We start from the raw sequence: 19919 nt of genomic DNA on the forward strand, positions 1-19919 counted from the left end.
AAAAGAAATATAGGTGAATATAGGGTGTAAAGTTTTTTAAAGAATATATAATTTTGCAGGGTAAAGAAAAGATGCTATTTGATTAAAAATAATAGATAAAAATTCTCTTAACAACTAATAGCCCCCCCCCCCCCCCCCCCAACCCCTCAGTTCAGACCCCAATTTATGTATCTGAGGCCTAAATCTGTATAAATTAGAAAAATCATGAACTTGGACAACTGTTTTAATTATCTTTATTTTATTTATATCAATATAATAATATATTATCTTTTACAATTGCAATGCTAACATTCAATAAGGTGTTTATTTTTAATGATAAACAGCATAAAACTAGCAGACATCAGTTTAAACCATGTTGAAAAGTTAAAGTTATAATATTTATCATCTTTTTAAGCTTCATGTAATTAGATAATTGAATTAATATTGATAATTGCTCTTCAATAAGCATTATTTGGTGCTTTCTGAAAAGGTGGAGTGAATGTTTTTGTAAGGGAATATATGATCAGTGTCTAACAGAAAACCCTACAGGGCAATCTCAAAGTTGTTTCATTTAACCCAAGTAATCTAAAATATACATTCACTAATTGATTGATTTGAAATTGTGTATTAAATGCAGCCAACATGACTTATGTTACTTCATGTGGTATGTTTTTCAATGTGTCACAACTTGCCATCATAACCAAATAACATAGAATTTTTTGTTTTTTGTTATAAAACATGTTTCACAATCATAGAAATTAGGGAATGGGTGATCCTATTGATGAATCTATTTGCTAATTTGTATGTGAAAACATTTCATCATTCCTAACACTTTTGCTTTTGTTTCACATTATTATTAATAAACAATATTAATAATTTTGATTTAAATATTCCATGGAGCACAGCTAAATATACTTTATCCGCCGAATGAAATCACAATTTGTACACAGTGACACATTTATGAAGTAAAAGTTCAGTGAAACATCCTCTCCTCAGTGATCATATTAATTAGGACACAATATCACATACTATATGTTCTCCACTTTCTTATAAATTTTTCCTTTGTTGATCATGAATTAACAAATGTTCCAGAATCATTGCAGTTAGTTATTCATTCATTTCAACATATTTCCTTTTGTTGAACCTGCTTTTTAATACAGCAGCAAATTTTTTTCTCACTTATTTTTAATACAGTCAATTAACTTCTACATTGTTCTAATTTGTATTCCTTTTAGCACAGTTAAAACAGTCTTGTTTCCATTCATTTTGTCACACATATGTATAAGTAAAGAGTTGCCTTTTCAGGAAAATTAATTTTCTCTTTATATCTCAATGTACAGGAATCTGACAATATGAAAATAATATCCTTGTTTGGGTTTCATTTGTTGATCTTCCTTTGAATGACAAGTGCAGTCCTTGAGACTTATTCATTTTATCAAATGTGCTATTGTATTGGAAGTGTGAGAGCCGTGGTGTAGTGGTTAGTGCATCGGACTACTAACACAAAGGTTCCTGGTTCGATTCCCGTCTGGTATGAAAATTTCAGGAACTGAATTTTCGGCTCTCCCTTGACACCATTTACGAGTATGGTCTCGAGGAAACGATGATAGTCCGTCGGAAGGGGACGATAAATGGCTGACTCGTGTTAAGAGAGAGCCATATCTCTTGCACGTTAAAGACACCCTTGTAGATTTCGAAAAAGAGCAGGCTAATGCCGCTACAAGGCAGCACTCGCACCCGCAAAGTGGAAAGGGATTAATATAAGTTGCAAAACTTGTTTCCCAATCCACTATAAATAAATATGTTTAAACTAAGTGGCCATTGTTTCTCATTCATCTTAAAATTCTGCAAAAAAAAAGGATATTATTATACACAATATAATTAATTTATAAGCCCCATTGCTATATATATGCATAATATTACTTCAATCATTGCACTTGATTTATATGCTCTTAATGTGCCCTGTTAATAATATTTTGAACATAAAAATTATCTTATTCTTATTCTGAGACAAAAAGAGAACTTCAATATAATCAAATTTTAGTAAGCTTAATAGCCTAAGCCCTTAGTATCAGCAGTGGTTGGTAAAACCAATAGTAAACTTACATGTTTGTAATAAAATAATTGCCATGTTTGTTTACTTTCTTAACACATCAATATAATAGACAGATTAATCTAAACTCATAAGCAATTAATCTTTAAATAGCTTTCATATCACTTCATGTGACTATAAAATAAGTGTCAGTTACAATAATATAATATTTGAATGCTTACATGATAATGCAGAATTCCTACATGTCAAGTCACTTGGAAGCAGTAAAAAAAACAGTGAATACAAATTCTGCAAAAGACAAATATAAAATTGCATAATCAAAACTTTAAAAGCAATAAACACACCAAAAGTTTTTTTTTAAAAAACATGTAGGAAATAGGCAATAAAGGAGATATTTAAAAAAAAAAAGATTGATTGTTGGTTGCTTAACGTCCAGTGGCAAATATTTAAAAAACTGTTAGGTATTTAATCTGTATGATATTGAAATATTTACATCAATGAAAGTTAAGGAGCTATGTATACATAAATGAATAGTTTTAATTTATTGCATACACTAAACCAAGGGGGAATTAAATGGGGGAGGGGTAATTATTATGTAACAGTTGGTTTGGAAAAAATCAAGTCTACTATAACTAATATTAAAACAATCTTTCTCCGAGCATTGTTTCCGTTTAGCCAACTTTATTGTTTCATTGATTGATTCATAGGTCAAAGGTTTTCGTCGTCGGTTATCGAAATAAATGACGAATTATGATTTTTTTTATTCACTTCAACGAATTCAATAAGAAGAAATGGGTACCGATGATAAAGAGTTACAATTTACAACGTATTTACCTCAAAATGTATGCAAAATCCACCTTTCCATTGTGATTTCCATGTGCTGACCTCTTTGACAAGGTGCTCAACAGCTGATGATAATGAGTGTGACGTGACAAGCTAAACATTGACGTTGATGAATCTTAGTTTTTGGCTATTTTCTTACTCAAAACTGTAAGTGTTCAAGGGAACAACGGTCATGTTTGAAGATATTGTTAATGTCGCAATGATGTTGTCGAAAAATAACAAGTTGATAAATCTTTGATCTCGGTGTAGCTAAAAAATCACCACTCCATAGCAAATTCTCCCAACGTCCGATTTAGCCAATCAAAATTCGTATAGTTTCGAAAATGACGTAATAGATGAGATTTCGATGCAATCACCAAAAATCGTCAAAAATGATTTGAAACCGCATTAACCTACCCGCGCCATACCCCACCCGTTCTCTATTGTTCTTCCTTTGTGTATAAAATATGTGTGGAATGCAATCCACACGATTTTGCAGTGTAAGCAAGTTTTCGTTGTGCAATCCAAAAATCGTATACCGTATAAAGAACGACAACTCTAAAATTATTATCAAATGGTAATAAAAAGAACACACAGTTGTCTCCCATAAATAGACTTTGTAAACAACATGTGTGAATGCATTATGCTTTTTTTTCCGTTTTAGCATATTGTGTATATTAAAACCATTTTCACAATTTGAGGCGAAATTCCAATATTATTCATTTACCATTAGCATTTATGGATATAAAAACGAGGATATATTTTATGCTTATTTATCATAGATTAAGATATATGTTTTAAAATAATAGCATTAACTGTATGAGAATCGGATTATTTTAGACCAATCTCCACATTTAATTCATCAGATGATGCCAAAACTTTACAACAATATCTAATTGTTTGAGGATCCAACTACCAATCATTTTATAAGTACATATGATGACATTGGATATCTAATATTTATCGTTGCGTAGTCCTAATGTTTATAAAACTATAGAGAGAAAACGACGAAATCTCATTTTTGAACTTAAAAATTATTTCGCCCAGTCGGATTTATCAGTAGTATTTATCATAGGATGCTAAAACTTTTAAAGAATATTCAATTACTTCGGGACCCGATACCCATTCATATATGCGTCACAATCATGAGTAATATTGTTTACAAAAAAGAAAGAGTAATGAATATTTATTTTGAAATTATAAGTTATAATTTCACATCGGGTCGGTAATAGATTATCTTCATCAAAATCTTGAGACAGATCATTATTTTAAGTTTTTGTATAAATATAACATTATATCTTTACACCCAAATCGGTGATGTTTTTGTTGCTTTAGAAGGACAATGCTCTGTGTGTTATGAAGAAAATGAACTTGATTTGACCGTTTATATTTTCATGAAAATCTAGACATAGATTATTATTTCATCTTTTTGTATAAAAAGTATTATCAAAAATAATAATAAAACGGAGTTTACACCCGAACCGATGATATTTTTCGTATATCTAATAAGCTCATGTCAATGCTTTGCGCGTTATTTGTGGAAAATGAACTTCGTATGACCGTTCTGTATTATAATGAAAATTTAGAGAAAAAAAATATATTTATATAAAATGTTATAGCAAAACTTCAGAAAAATGTTATATTTTTGATGATTTGAGAAGGACGTGACCGTTTATATAACATCATAGAAATAAAACACAGAAGTTGGAAAAATGATTTTGTGAATGAACCCTACTATTATTAAAACTGATGCTTTTTTAAATAATGTACAGCAATATCAATATGTGCTATGAATTATTTATACCCTCCCCCCCCCCAAAAAAAAATAAAATAAATAAATAAAATATGCAGGACCGTTGTAGAAGAGCGGACTAATTGTATAGGGCTTAATTTCCCTCATCACCGTAATTACATAAATAACAAATCGTTTCTAGAGACCCATTTTACAGGTGTAAAGTAAATGATAATTTTTACTCTTTTGTCTGCAATAATCAATCATTTAGTATCTTTTATTTCATATGATTAATGAATATTTTTATTAATTTTATTTTAATTAGCGAATTTGTTTAAAATATTTTTTAAAGCATATAATGATATCAACCATTAATAAATGTTATCACTTATAGTGGTCTCGGAAAACGATAACTACGTGTTTTCGGGGAGCTTGAAGACAGAAACGAGAAGAAATGATGAAAGTCATCTTATTATCTGCATTGCTTATGAATGCAACATGCCAGATTGCCGAATATAACATCAATCACCATTGTCATAACGCTGGAGGCGGTGTGTTTAAATGCGGTCGGATGAAAACGGGGAGATATCTTCTGAGAGGTTCAGATGTTGATATACTGATATTTAGGAGGATTGACAAAAACGTCGAACTTTTAATATCGGATGGTTTACTGAGTGCCATTAGGAAAGTTGAAGTCGTCATAGGATTCTGCCCTCTGTTGACAATTAAATCAAAGCTAATTAGTGACATCAACGTAGAACTTGAAAATGAGAAATGTGTGGTAAGAATAATCTACAAACTTTTGCCCATCAAGACCTACCCTTTTACCTAAATTTTGACTGTGATCATGATAATAATTGTTTACATTAGTTCAGATGCTAAAGGGTATAATCATCACATACATGTAACACATAACCAACAACGGTCATGAAAAATGTCTTGGTCAGATTTGAATTTCATGTGCATCTATATGTAATTGTTGTTTGTGTACTTATAATCATTACAATGTCCCTGCCCTAAATTGGGGGCCTTGATTGTCAAATAAAATCTTATGCATATTTAATTAAAATGTTAGGAATGCCTATTACTTTCAGAAAGACTGCTGTAGCAAAGATCTACATAAAACAAAGTCCTCGATTTTTTTTAGATTCAAATATGAAAAAGAAAAGATATGGGGCAAGTGACAGATATACCACATATATAAATCATCATATAATCATCAACTATAAATACCATTTTCAACTGTTTTAATTGCTCATTTAAGGTATTTTGTTGCATTTGTGATGTTTCACCCATTTCTGTTCCTTTTCTAACCATAGTCCTGATAGCTTGTAAATTGTTTTTGTTAAACCTTCTAGTTTTTGAATCCTATAAGTATCATCACACAACGCAATACAATATACATGTATATTTTATTAACATTTCACCATCAATAACACTTTTAAATTGATACGATATTCCCGTGCTTGCATTTCCTATCATGATTTTCTTGATAGAGGTTTGCTGCTAACAAGGAAGCTATTAAACCAAGAGTTCCAAATGGTGAAGTTGAAATCATCCCTTCGTAAATTTTACGGATGCCATCACGAGTTGGTTGACCGTTATGGAATAACCGTTTCACAAATGATATCGGATATGTTCCTTACGTCGTAACTACAATCCCCTTCCCTTTCATGAATATGACCTACCGAATTAGACAATTTACCGGATTTGTAATCACATAAGCAACACGACGGGTGCCACATGTGGAGCAGGATCTGCTTACCCTTCCGGAGCACCTGAGATCACCCCTAGTTTTTGGTGGGGTTCGTGTTGTTTATTCTTTAGTTTTCTATGTTGTGTCGTGTGTACTATTGTTTTTCTGTTTTTCTTTTTCATTTTTAGCCATGGCGTTGTCAGTTTGTTTTGGATTTATGAGTTTGACTGTCCCTTTGTTATCTTTCGTCCCTCTTTTTTTTTAAACAAGTCATATTGTAGCTATTTAAATTTACCATGCTGGGTGGTCTAGTATCAAGGCAATGGGAAATGGCTTCTAAAAACAAATTTGTTTTAAAATGTAAAAAATGCGTTGAATTTACGACATATTTTTATGAATAAGAATCTTTTTATCTAATTAACCTGTTTTCGCTATGAAAAGATTGTTTTTGCCAAGATTGTTCTTTCAATTTCGTGCAATTTATTTTGATTTTGAGATGGTCTCTATAAAGCTTTAATCATACCTGGGGTTTACATTTGCACAATCACGGTTATTTTCGCCTTTTAAAATTGCATTGTGGGATCGCGCACAGCTATCAATTTACCTGTTTACCGACATTGAAAGTGGATGAAAATATGGCTGGAAAGGATAAGTAATTCCAAATTATAACAAAATGAACAGCAAAAGAGGAAATAAGCATCAAGGGGTGCCATATTTTGACGATAATTATAGCGGTAGACAATGTACTATTATTGCATTGGTTGCTTTGAGCTTTCTTTCGTTGAAACTTGCAAGTCAGTGGACTTCATCTGACATCGAAAGCGTTTTAACAGAGGGTCATGTCAGATACATAGAACATATTATTTCTATGGGTATCGAGCCTAGGAATCTTCAACACAACGAAGTTCCTAATATCATTCGAAATGTTTTAAGCTCAGGAACTGACGTATCTCTTGCAATGGATGCAAATTATTACGGGGTTGTTGGTGGAGATGGTGATAGAGGTGCAGGGGCTTATGACTTCGAGTCGAGTCTTGTTATGGCCTTTTCTTCTTCTCCATTCGTGATTGCGACATTTTCAGATTACACTGTCGCTTTTTATTATTGTGAAACATTAGACACCTATTACTTATTTGATTCACACTCTTGTGGTCCATTTGGAGAAAGAGGGGATCCGTTTGGCACTGCTATATTGTTAGAATTTTGTGATTTACAAATGCTTCAACAATATATTATAAACACATACAGCTCCTCTTTCTATGAATTTTCTGCTGTAATATTCAGACATGTACCCAGAAGAGGATCTCCATCAGTCCATCATCAAGCAGTTTTTCCCAATTTATTTACTGCAGTTCCTATTGAAGATTTGAGTGCTGAGAAATCTAGTCATAAAATCAATTTTACCACGGTTGCATACACTAAACAGAGAAATGCAAATATAAATATTACCGAACGAAAGAGTCTTGAAGCAGAGTGTGGCCCAGTACAAGATAAATTGGCATCACGCGCGAATAATTTGTTTTCAAAGAATGAGAAAAAAGGTGTAAAAGCCAGGAAAAGGAGACGTACAACAGTTTCATTATCAAACATTGATCATGATCATACATATCATGAAGTTAATGAGTTGTTTGCAGTGAATATTGATGACTCTGATAGACCTGTAAGTATGCATGTAATTATGCCAGGAGAGCCTTTGAAGGATATGACAGAGGTTTTGTTACCTAATTTTTTTCAAGAACCTTTAGCAAGTAATGTAAGTATGTGCACTTCAAATTGTAATAAAAACAATGTTCTTTCAATCGAAAGGTCAAATCTCTACGTAAAAGAAATTAATATGAAGCCTGAGTATGCATGTAAAGTGTGTAAAAGAATTTTATTCCATAACCAAATATACAGGAGTCCGTGTTCTTATGAAGGTCATGGCATTGAGAAAAAGGATATATTATGTCAGTGGTGTATGAAAACCTTGAAAAAAGGTGATATGTGTTTTCTGGATTTTCAGCAAAATAATTTAAATGCTGGGGAAATACCGTCTGAATTGAAAGCTTTGTCTATAATTGAAAAGAGATGCATATCTTTAATTAACACTTTTTTACCTTAATTGTGTTGCCTGCATATCCTGTTGGACAATTGGGTATGAAAGGGCTTGTAATTCATTTGCCAATGTTTGTTGATGATCTTGTTGTTAAACTACCGATATTTTCAAATGAATCAATGATTGCGTGTATGTATCCTTCATCTGTTAGTAAAGTGCCATCTTTTGTTGATTGTAACAAAGTCTTAAAAGCACTCGAGTGGTTGAAACTTAATAATCCGCTTTACCATAATATTACAGTAAATATGTCTCCAAAGGATGAAATCCAATCACAAAATTTACAAAATTGCGTGTTTGAAGAAATTGGTACTGTTCCTGTTGATTATTGCATGCCAAATCTTGCAATAGATGAAGTTATAAAGTCAAAGAAGTTTGTTTTGCCTGTTGCAAGTGGAAGAAACGGTTCTTTATTTAATTTGACGAAGTTGGCACATGGTGAAGAAAAAGCTTTTCCTACATTATTTCCCTTTGGAAAAGCTGGTTTTAATGCAAAAAGACCTAAAAAACTTACTTTGCTAAAGTATTATAAATCACGATTGTACAATGTTGATGAACGGTGGCGTTTTGATATACCTTATTTATTGACTTCTGTTAATTCTTATGAGAAAGATGCATTGTTTCAGCTTGTCTCAATATTTTTGAAAGTTCGTAAGCCAGGTGTATCCACAAATATGTTGCAAGCTCGAAATATTACATGTAGAAATGAAAGCAGCAATGCTGATATAATGAAAAATTCCTACATGTTTATGAAATCTTTACGAGGTACAGCTGCATACTGGAAAGATGTGTTATTCAACTTACTTCAATGGTTAAAAACCTTGGGTCACCAACTCTTTTCATGACTTTGTCTGCTAATGACTACCATTGGCCAGAATTAGCTGATATGTTGGGGGTCTCAGTAAAAGAGTTACCAAAAGCAGTGAAACGTAATCCCCTGATGACTGCATTACACTTTGAAAGAAGACGGAGAGCATTATTTAAACACGTCATAAATGGACCTAGTAAACCTTTAGGTGTAGTAAAAGATTATTTTGCAAGGGTTGAGTTCCAGTCGAGGGACAGTCCTCATTTGCATATATTTTTCTGGATAGAAAATGCACCAACATTACAAGCTTCAAACAGTGAAGAAATAGTAGATTATATTGATTCAGTGATAAGTACTTGCATACCTAATGAAAAGCAGCAGGATTTGCATTATTTAGTCTCCAAATTACAAATTCACTCACACAGAAGAACCTGTCGAAGAGGAAATAAATGTCGATTTTCTTTTCCGTATGATATTTGCAATAGAACAAGAATATTGCCATCAGTTGATTTTAGTGAATCAAAAAAAATCTATGTGACTAAACGCCTTAAAACAGATTCTATGGTGAATGCATACAATCCAACAATACTGTTAAATTGGCAAGCCAACATGGATATTCAGATGGTAAATGGTCCAATCAGTGTTGCTTATTATGTGTGCAGTTATGTATGCAAATCAGAGCCAAACATTTTACGAAATGCATTGTCTGAGACTATTCGTAACATAGAACAGTCGGCTGAGCCAGTTTCTATTCGTAGTAGAATGTGCAAGATAGGATTTTGTTTATTAAAACATAGAACTTTAACTAGTCAGGAAGCTGCATATCGTATTGGAAATTTACAACTGACTTGGTCATCTAGAAATTTTGTAAGAATTACTCCTTTCTTGCCAGAAAGAAGATATAAACGTCTTAAATCACAAGAAGATCTCGAAGCACTTGATCCAAATTCAACTGATATTTTTTATAACAACATCATTGACTATTATTATGCTAGACCAAGAGCGCTACAAGATATGTCTTTATTTACATTTGCCAGGAATTATGATGTTGTTCATAGTCAAACCTCCCATGAAAACAATTTGAAATTAAACATTCCAGGCAATAAATATTTGAAAAAAAGAAAGATTTCATCTGTTTGTAGAATATCTTTTCCAATAAAAGGATCCGATGAATATTATTACAGTTACCTATTATTATTCTTGCCTCACAGTGATTCGAAAAATTTAACAGTACAAGGTAAAAGTTATAGAGATATTTTCCTCATGAAATATTCTTCTTTTGACAAAGAAGCTGTCAATATAGGTTACAGATTTTCAGATTTAGAAAACCTCGTACATTCTATTCAACTCGCAAATTACAACTCGACCTGTTTTGCTCCTAGCACACATGAAAATGACACTGAACCAGTAGTAGATGAAAGTTTTGGAGATCTTTCTGAAATAGAAAATGTCAGTGGACAACAAAAAAGTAACAACGGTAACACTAACAGTGAAACATGTACAAACAAATCTCAATTCATATCTTCAGGTAATCATTCTATTGCACAAAACAATAATTTTGCTTAGGAAGAAAATCTTTGGCATAGAATATCTGTTTCTATTCCAAGCGATTTCTATGAAACTATAAAACTTTTAACAAATGACCAAAAAAGAGTATACAATTATGTGTCACACTGCATTCATCACAAACATGATTTCAAAACATTTGTTACTGGGGGAGCAGGGGTGGGAAAGTCCTTCCTCATCAAAATGCTAGTTGATTTGCTAAAACTTGCTTCGTCTGAAATAAGTGGGGACAATCCTGTTTTAGTTATGGCACCAACTGGAGTTGCTGCACATAATATAAATGGAGAAACTATACACAGTGCCCTAAAAGTTCCAGTAGAACACAATTTTGGATTTGATAATACTGAACTTTCATCTGCAACTTTACACCATTTAAGATTAAAGTTACAAAATGTTAAAACCATAGTTATAGATGAAATAAGCATGGTAAGTGCAAAAATGTTACAATTTATCCATAGTCGACTACAGTATGTAAAAGACAATGAATTACCATTTGGTGGAATTAATGTGATTTTAGTCGGAGACTTCTTTCAGCTTCGTCCAGTAAGAGGCCAGTTTGCATTTAAACATTCCATATTATGGCAAATGTTTAAACCATTCTTATTGTTACAAAATATGCGTCAGGCTTCCAACCAAACATATGCTTCATTATTAAATAGAATAAGAGTTGGTCAGCTATTAAATGAAGATATGGCTTTATTACAAACAAGATTATCTCGAGTGAACAAATGCAACCCAAAACTCATTTTTTGATTGTTTGCATATTTTCCCCACTAGAGAACAAGTAGCCGCACACAATGATGAGGCACAAATGTTGTTACAAGCAAATTCAACTGTTATCCTAGCATATCATTATTTTTCTGAGAAGGATATTGAGCCAAATGGCCCTTTGAACAATGCTTCTTTGGTCCCATCCCATATGATGATCGCATAGCTGGAGGTCTTCCACACACATTATCAGTATCTGTTGGCAGTAAAGTTATGCGGTTACGTAATATTGCTTTGAATTATGGTTTAGTAAATGGTGCAAGAGGAGTAATTACAAGCATTGAGATTAATTCACATACTGGAAAAGCTACTCATATATGTGTAAAATTTGACAATGTAAAATCTTTGCCTGCAGGAATCATGTCTAATGATGGTTCTGTTGTTATTACCAAATACAGACAAGAATTTCTTTACCATGGAAGAAGAATTATAAGAGAAATCTTTCCTTTAGTAAAGTGTTGGGCAGCCACAGTTCATAAAGTACAGGGGTTGTCTCTACCTTCCGCTGCAGTATCCTTAGACAGTAATATATTTCAACACGGACAATCTTATGTTGCTTTAAGCCGTGTCCATGATTTACACAGCTTGGTTTTGTTAAAATTATGCTTTGATAAAATAACTGCAGACCCTTCTGTTATTGAAGAATATGCTAAGTTGTATCAAAACCTTCAAGATTAATTTATACTGAACTAGACTGATTGTACATAGCGAAAATCATGCTGTATCATATTTTGAGAAACGAGTTGTAAATTTTACATGGTAAAACCTTATTAAAATTGTAGTGTATCTGCTTTTTACTGACTTCCCATCAAAATGTTTGAAAACAAAAAAATCTTCATACTATATCAAGTCTGAAAACTGCATCTTATTATTTTTGAAAAAAAAACTATAAAAAATGCTTAATGTAAATAAACAAGAGTGCACACGCTGAAATGTCTTGCATACTCTCCTGTATAATCTGTAATGGCAAATGGATTCAAACCTGAATAAAGTCCACATAATCACTCACCTATGAAATAAGGTAAATTATGTCGGACAAACATGTATACCCAAAGACTAATCTAAAAACCAAACATAATTGCCCTACTACAGTATTAGAAACTAAATAAGGAAGAGATATTTTACAACTGCAAAATCAAAAGTATTAGAAAGTGAATGAGAAAGAGATATTTTACAATATATATGCTTCATAAGTACATTTACTGCACACTGAGAACAAAAACTTGCTTGTATTAAAGTGCTTCAATGACAGAAAAAAAACATGGACCATCCTGATGTGTTATATTTGATTTACTTGGAAAAGCATTATAAAGTGCAAAATGATCCTTTTTTGGAAAAATGTGCTATAAAGTTAAATCTTTATACATGTACGACATGTAAGTATTGAAATTTTTTGGCAGAATTGTTTTTGCATGCCATTAAATTATATTTTTATAAATATTTATAACGATAAATGCATTTTAATATGGGGAAAACAAACAACTTATGATGTTATTCTCTAACCCTCTAGTTTTTTAATGACCGAAAAAATCTGCAGTTGTATATTGGTATTGTCTCTGTCGTCAACATCTGGATTTTTAGTTTCCACACGGTAACTTTAGTTCTAATTGAGCAAATGCTATGAAATTTTAACACAAGGTATACAGTACAGAAAAGGTGTTACCATGAAAATAGTTTCATACTGTTCCGGAAGTACCAGAAAATTAGATGATTAGATTGGGATTATAGCATAAAGACTTTTCACGACTCATCACTTTTATTATGAGAACTCGTTTATAAATACATTTTTCTGCATTTTTGGTTTTTTTTTTAAATTGTACACTACAAAATTAAAGTAGAATACTGACCATCCTGATGTAAAAAATGCAAGTACAACTACAACAACTCTATAGTTTCAAATACATGTATATAAACTTTTAAAGCCTTCACACAAGTTAACATGTATATTATTTTTAATATTATATTGCAGATACACTAGAAGAATTAAAGCTTCAACCTGAAGAGCAGATAATGAAAGGATTCTACACAATTAAATGTGTAGAAGTCAGTACACCAATTACATACAAATCAGAATCCAGAGGTCAATCAAAGATGATGAATGGTATCCTTGCTGACAGCACAGATTGTGTTAAATTTGTATTGTATGATGAAGCTAAATTCCCTCTGTTTAACAAGGGAGATTGTTTTGTATTAAATGACTTCATAAAAAAGCCAGGCAGGTAAGTTTTACACCAAGAAAAAGTTACATGAGTTTTACCTCTTTTTGTTATTTTTTTTTTCACATTTTAATAAAGGAGCAACCATTTGATTTTTTTCATGTCGGCATTTAGGGGATTGGAAAAAAAATCCAGGCTCCAAATTTTGATGAAAAAAAAAATCCAGGATCAAGACTTTGTAGAAAAAAAAGACAGGACCTGATCTTAGCAGATAAATGTTTTGGTTAATTTTGAAGAAAAAAAAATTGACGCGCGCCCAAAAAATAAATATTTGCAAATTCCATTGTTCAAAATCTACTAGCATAAAATATAGTTCACATGCAAGTTTATTGCAAAAAAGAAACCTTGCATTATTAATGGTAAAGTAATTTTTTGGATCAAGCTACTATCATTTAATAACATGGATACATGTAGTTATTTTAAGGAATTAAGTCTACCGGTATTTATAAATTATAAAAATTATGATGCATCTATGCAGAGAGAAAATAACCAATTATACATATAGATACATTCATCTAAAATGACATATCTTTAAAATTTTAGCACAATTATCATTACCTCAAAAACTGATGTTTTTGCAACATCACCAGATGCCATTAAAGTTGTGGATGACATTACCGAGAGAATAAAAAAGTTGACAGGATCTCAAAACATGGATATAATGGATGCCTGCACCTCACCTAAGAAAACATGATGTTCAATTGAGGGGAAAGTTATTCTTGTAAGTAAACAGACTAAATACAATAGAACTTTGGTAGTCATATTATCACTGACTTCAGTCGGTATTTCTTACGAAGTTTGGAAGGGAATAATGTTTTTGACCTGTCACTTATTTTTGTCAGCACAATTCCTCTGAAACTACACCACATAACTTTATGAAACTTTATAGTAAGTAAGGACACAAATTTTGATTCCCCAAATTTTATTGGAGTAATGCCTCTTTTTTAACTTGGAAATTTGTTCTGAATTAGCTTGTTAGCGTGTTACTGCTGAAACTACTCTATAAAATTCCTCTGCAGTTTCAAAAGTCATTTATTGTTCAGTAAACAATGTTGACCTAACTACGTTTCCGTTCACCTTATAGATTCATACGCTAGGATAATCAAATGAAAATTGCCATTTAGATTACATGTAGAGGAATTTGACAAAGTCAAAAGAATAATAAGGATTAAATGAGTATGAACCGCCAATTCACTCACAAAAAATTATATTAAACACTGTTTTAAAGGAAATTATTGGTGTATAATCACGACCAAGACAATAACAAACGTATCTTTAAACTGCAAAATCACTGTTTAATCCTATAATAATTGTTCTAGGAGTACTATGAATTATGAAACCACAAACCATTGATGCCTGAACGAACCAAAAAATTTGGTTTCTATGTATATGAGAAGTTTATTAAGTTCAAACATTATCACAACATGAACATTTTGTTTCTTCAGAGTTCCAGACCTTGTACCAAAAGAGTATCATCCTCAAATGAAGAAGTGCCATTCAAAAGGCTGAAGATTAACGACAAAACTAGCAGTGTCAATATTGCTTTATGGAGAGATTTGTCTATGACAAACGTACAGTCTGGATCTTATGTCCGATTGGTAAATTTCAACAGAACATTAACTTATGACAAAAAAACCAAAGGACAGAAGCCAGTATTGGCAAACATGACTGGTTCATCTATTGAGGTGAGTATTCAACATTAAAAAGGGTTAACAAACACTGAAAAAAAATTATAATCAGACATGATACTATAAACCAACTAATTTTCGCAAGCGTTTTAAATTTGTGCATTTGAAAATACCCAAAACATTTTTGCTAACATTCCTAAATATTATACAAATGCAGCAACAGAACAATTTAATCGAGAAAATTAGTAGCCACTAAGTTCATCCGTAGTAACAACACGCGAAATAAACCGGTTTACAGTCTTGATGTGTGTTATCACATTAATTCGTTTAAAAAAAAAGATTTCTATTAAAACCAAAATGTACATGTTTATTTAAAAAAATTTAGCATACAAACTTGTGACCATTCCTTAAATTTTGATATTTCTGGCATGCCTTCAGCAGATTTCAACCACGACGTTTCTAATTTTTAAATCGCCTCTACAAAGTATATGGGGACTTATGGAGTAACCTAATTGTTTATGTCTGTGTGCACGTCCACACCAAGAAATCTGGCTCTTACTTATATGCATTTTATACGATTGTTACTAGTACAAAGTATATAAAAAATCAAGGTGAATTTGTAATCAAAGATTACCCTATGTTTTATTTGCAGATTCTTCCCACACCAGAGGAGGATGACATATCCTCAAATGAGGAGGATTCCGAAGATGAAAATGCAAACTATAGCATAAATGGTAATCTGATTGGATTAGATTCGTCAAATAATTATAGGTATAAAATTTTAGATTGCACCGTTCTACTGTTCTTTAAATTATACCACAATGATTTTGTTGCCGTTTTGCTTTAACCAAGGTTTATTCAGATAGCGTAAGCATACAATTGTTCAAAGAGATTAATTTCTAAAGAAGGTCATGTAAAACTTTACTAATGGTACAAAACATGAATGTTTGGCTTTTGATACTTAATATTCTAATTTTAGTGGGAAAAGGGAGGTAATGCTTATAGAATTAAATAATAATTATTAGTAATGGTTGATAACCCATTTTTGCAATTCTTTCTTTATTTTCCTGGACTATTGGATCACTAGAAATTGATATTATTTATTACAAATCGTTCTAAAGATTTTTATAAAAGGAATTATGCACAATTTTGATATTTTGCCAATTGTATTAGTTTCCTTGTATATAATGTTAAAATAGTGAATCATTGGTCATAGAATGGCATTTTTTATATTGATTTACAAATTTGTGACATAATTTCAACATAAAAATAAATGGCAAGTTTTCAATTTCTAATAGGTATTTTATATATATTTTTCAGGTGTTGTCTTAATGAAAAATGCTATTATAAAAAAGTGAATGACAAGTTTACCTGCCCAAAATGTGGGAACATATTTACACCAACAACAGCTGGACATGCTGTTGTTTTAAAGACACTTATCCAGTGCGATCAAAAGATGCAGAAACTCACTATCTTTACACCACAACTCAAAGTTTTGCTGGAATCAGCTACTATCCCAGTGAACAGAACAAATTTAAATGAAGCAATATCTTCTTTAAAGAAAAAGCTGCCATTAAAAGTGTTCTTCCAAAATGAAGGGGACATCATAAAAAATATTAAATCAATTTAATTGTTCTTTTACTATTTTATCTGCATTTGATAAAAAGTTAGTTAAACTTTTGTACTTTTGTGTTTTTAGACAAAACAAGACATGCAGGTAGATATAAATACCATTGATGCTTAACGTTTGGATTAATTATTTTAATATATCTTTTGAATTTAAAGAAGAAACTTGAAAAAGAGTGCAAAGTTTCTAAGCAATATTAAACAGTTTAGTTTTGATATCTTAATGCCATGTTTCATATATTTTAACTGTATATTGTAGACTAGGTATACCCCCGCTCCAAAGGAAAGGGGGTATACTGTTTTAATTCTGTCCGTCAGTCCGTCCGTCCGTAACACTTTTTCGAAACACTTTTCTCAGATACTATGTATCACAGCTATTAGATATTTGGTATCTAGCATCAGGTTGGGGTGCTGTACCGTGTAAGCGGTTTTCAGATCTGTCGCTCTTCTACTACCTGTTTACGGACTTAGTACATATATTAAGACATAGGGGTATAATGAAAAATTTTCGTAACACTTCTCAACTACTATGTATCACAGCTATTAGATATTTGGTATCAAGCATCAGGTTGGGGTGCTGTACCGTGTAAGTGGTTTTCAGGTCTGTCGCTCTTCTACTTCCTGTTTATGGACTTGCGGATTCCTATAACAATATCGTTAGCGGGGGTATACTTTTGTGAGTATTACCTCACAGTTAATCTTGTTTTTTATATGTTTCTTTTTGTACTTCAATCAAAGTTTGATATACTTATCTAGTCAGAATGAATAACATTTAAGGTGCTTTATTTAATCTTTACATTAGTAATATTTAAACTTGGATGTAAAAGTTTTGTTTTGGATTTGCATACTTGAGTTTTTTTTAACATAAATATTTACATTTGTTATTTTATTTCAGTACATTTAAGTAACATTGATGCTTTAAAATTGAATTAATTTCTTCATATATTTGTTTTAAGTCAGAAGAAATATATTGTACACCAGTTTTTTATATGTTTTTTTTCATATCATGGTTTGGTATGCTTATCTTGTCAATATGAATAACAATCAAGGTGCCATGTTTACTGTTTTTTGTAGACTAGTTTTTTATATGTTTATTTTCATATGATGGTTTTGATATGCTTATCTAGTCAGTATGACTACACTTAAGGTGTTATGTTTTGTATACTTTTACTGTTTACTGTACACCAGTTTTTTACATGTTTATTTTCATACTTATATCAAGGTTTGATATGCTTATCTTTATGTACTTTTTTGATGTAAATTTTTACTTGTTGACATTTTCAATAAATTGTTTTATCAAAAATCCTTGTTCATTTGTTTAAGAGAAACCAAGGATTAATATACTCGACTGCAATAAGTGATCATAATTATATTTGAAATTTGTCTTCCCTATGACAAAAAAATTGTTAAAGCAATACACAGGTATTTCTTTCAAGCAGCAAAAAGGGTAATTTGGACAAAATTGTTATTAACATTAAACTGTAGTCATATAAGTATTCCCCACGCAACAAAGTTTCAAGGATATAATGTTTTTGACCCATCAGTCTGTCAGTCTTAATTTTGTCATCACAACTCTAAAACTACACCACAGAATTCCATCAAACTTTATAAAAAGTAAGCACTCCACACGTAGTTGTGCATGTTACCATAAAATTGTTATCCCTATGTTTTGTGGGAATTGTACCTCTTTCAACTTAGAAATATACATTAATGTACCCCTGAATTAGCTAGAAAACAGAACTCCTCTGAAACTACTCAACAGAATTTCAAGAAAATTGGTCAGTAAGGACATCACATATAGTTGTGCATATTACTAAAAAATTCTTTTCCTCCTTAATATTCTAGAAGTTATACCCCTTTGAACTTTAAAAAAAGGTCAAAAGTCAAGGTCATATGAAGTTACAATGGAAAATGGCATACTGTCAGATTGAACACATCATATTTGTCCTGGACAAAAAACGATAGATTGACATAAACATGATTAGTCATGGTCATGGAATAAACAACACCACAACCTTAATACATCTTCCTACCAAATATGATAAATGGCACACTGCCTTGGCCTAATTTCTTCATATATGTCATGGACAAAAAATATGGAAAATAATAATAATTTGACCTTGAAATGGAGGTCACAATGGTGCATGAGAAATCACCTTAGCCAATTACAGTTTCCTACCATACATGATTCGTCAATGTCATGGGATAATAATGTTATGTCCTGGACAAAACAATTGGAAAAAATCAATAATTTGATTTAAAGGTCATAGGTCAAGGTGATATGAAGGTATCAATGGTGTTTGACACACCATCTCAATTTAATACACCTACCAAATATGATAAGTCAATGTCAAAGGATAGATTTATACCCTGGACAAAGTTGTATGAGAAGAAGAAAAACTACTAAAACAGTATGACTCCCTTCATCTGAAGGGAAGACATTATAACAATGCAAAACATTGAGAAATGACAAAAAATAATAGAACAAAAATTACAAAACAATGCAATAACCATTGAAGGTCCAACATTTACTCTCAGAAAAACAAATATAACATTGGGTGGGCTGGAAGGGTAAACATGTGAAGATGACAACTTAAAAACTTTTTTAAAAAACATTTCTAAAACACATATTTTTAAAATAATTATCATTCGTTTATTCACAAAATGCCAATCGAATGACCTCAGCTTTTTTAAAAAGCTAATCTTGTTGTATACTACTGTAAATGATAATATTATTTTCAGCTTACCTGAGTGGCCCAGATATAATCGTATTCGTTTAATCTACAAGCAAATTGTATGCAATCGTATGATTCCGAAAACTTCTCACTTATGTTTTCAATATTTTACAACGGATAGGAAACGGGTTAAGAGGATGAAAAATTGGACATGTATTATACAAGAAATTCGGAATGTAGGACAGAAAGTCACAGGAC

At 31.6% G+C, this 19919-nt stretch overlaps 1 protein-coding gene across 1 annotated transcript; it reads left to right on the forward strand.

Moving 5' to 3' along the window:
- Positions 1-15265: 15265 nt before the first annotated feature.
- LOC143050876 (uncharacterized) lies at positions 15266-16990 on the forward strand. Its single transcript, XM_076223980.1, has 3 exons — positions 15266-15417; positions 16013-16131; positions 16681-16990. Exons 1-3 carry the CDS (start codon positions 15295-15297, stop codon positions 16988-16990), a joined length of 552 nt encoding a protein of 183 aa, XP_076080095.1. The 5' UTR covers positions 15266-15294.
- The last annotated feature ends 2929 nt before the right edge of the window (positions 16991-19919 follow it).

The sequence above is a fragment of the Mytilus galloprovincialis genome, chromosome 11 (assembly GCF_965363235.1).
Source record: "Mytilus galloprovincialis chromosome 11, xbMytGall1.hap1.1, whole genome shotgun sequence".
Lineage (NCBI taxonomy): Eukaryota > Metazoa > Mollusca > Bivalvia > Mytilida > Mytilidae > Mytilus > Mytilus galloprovincialis.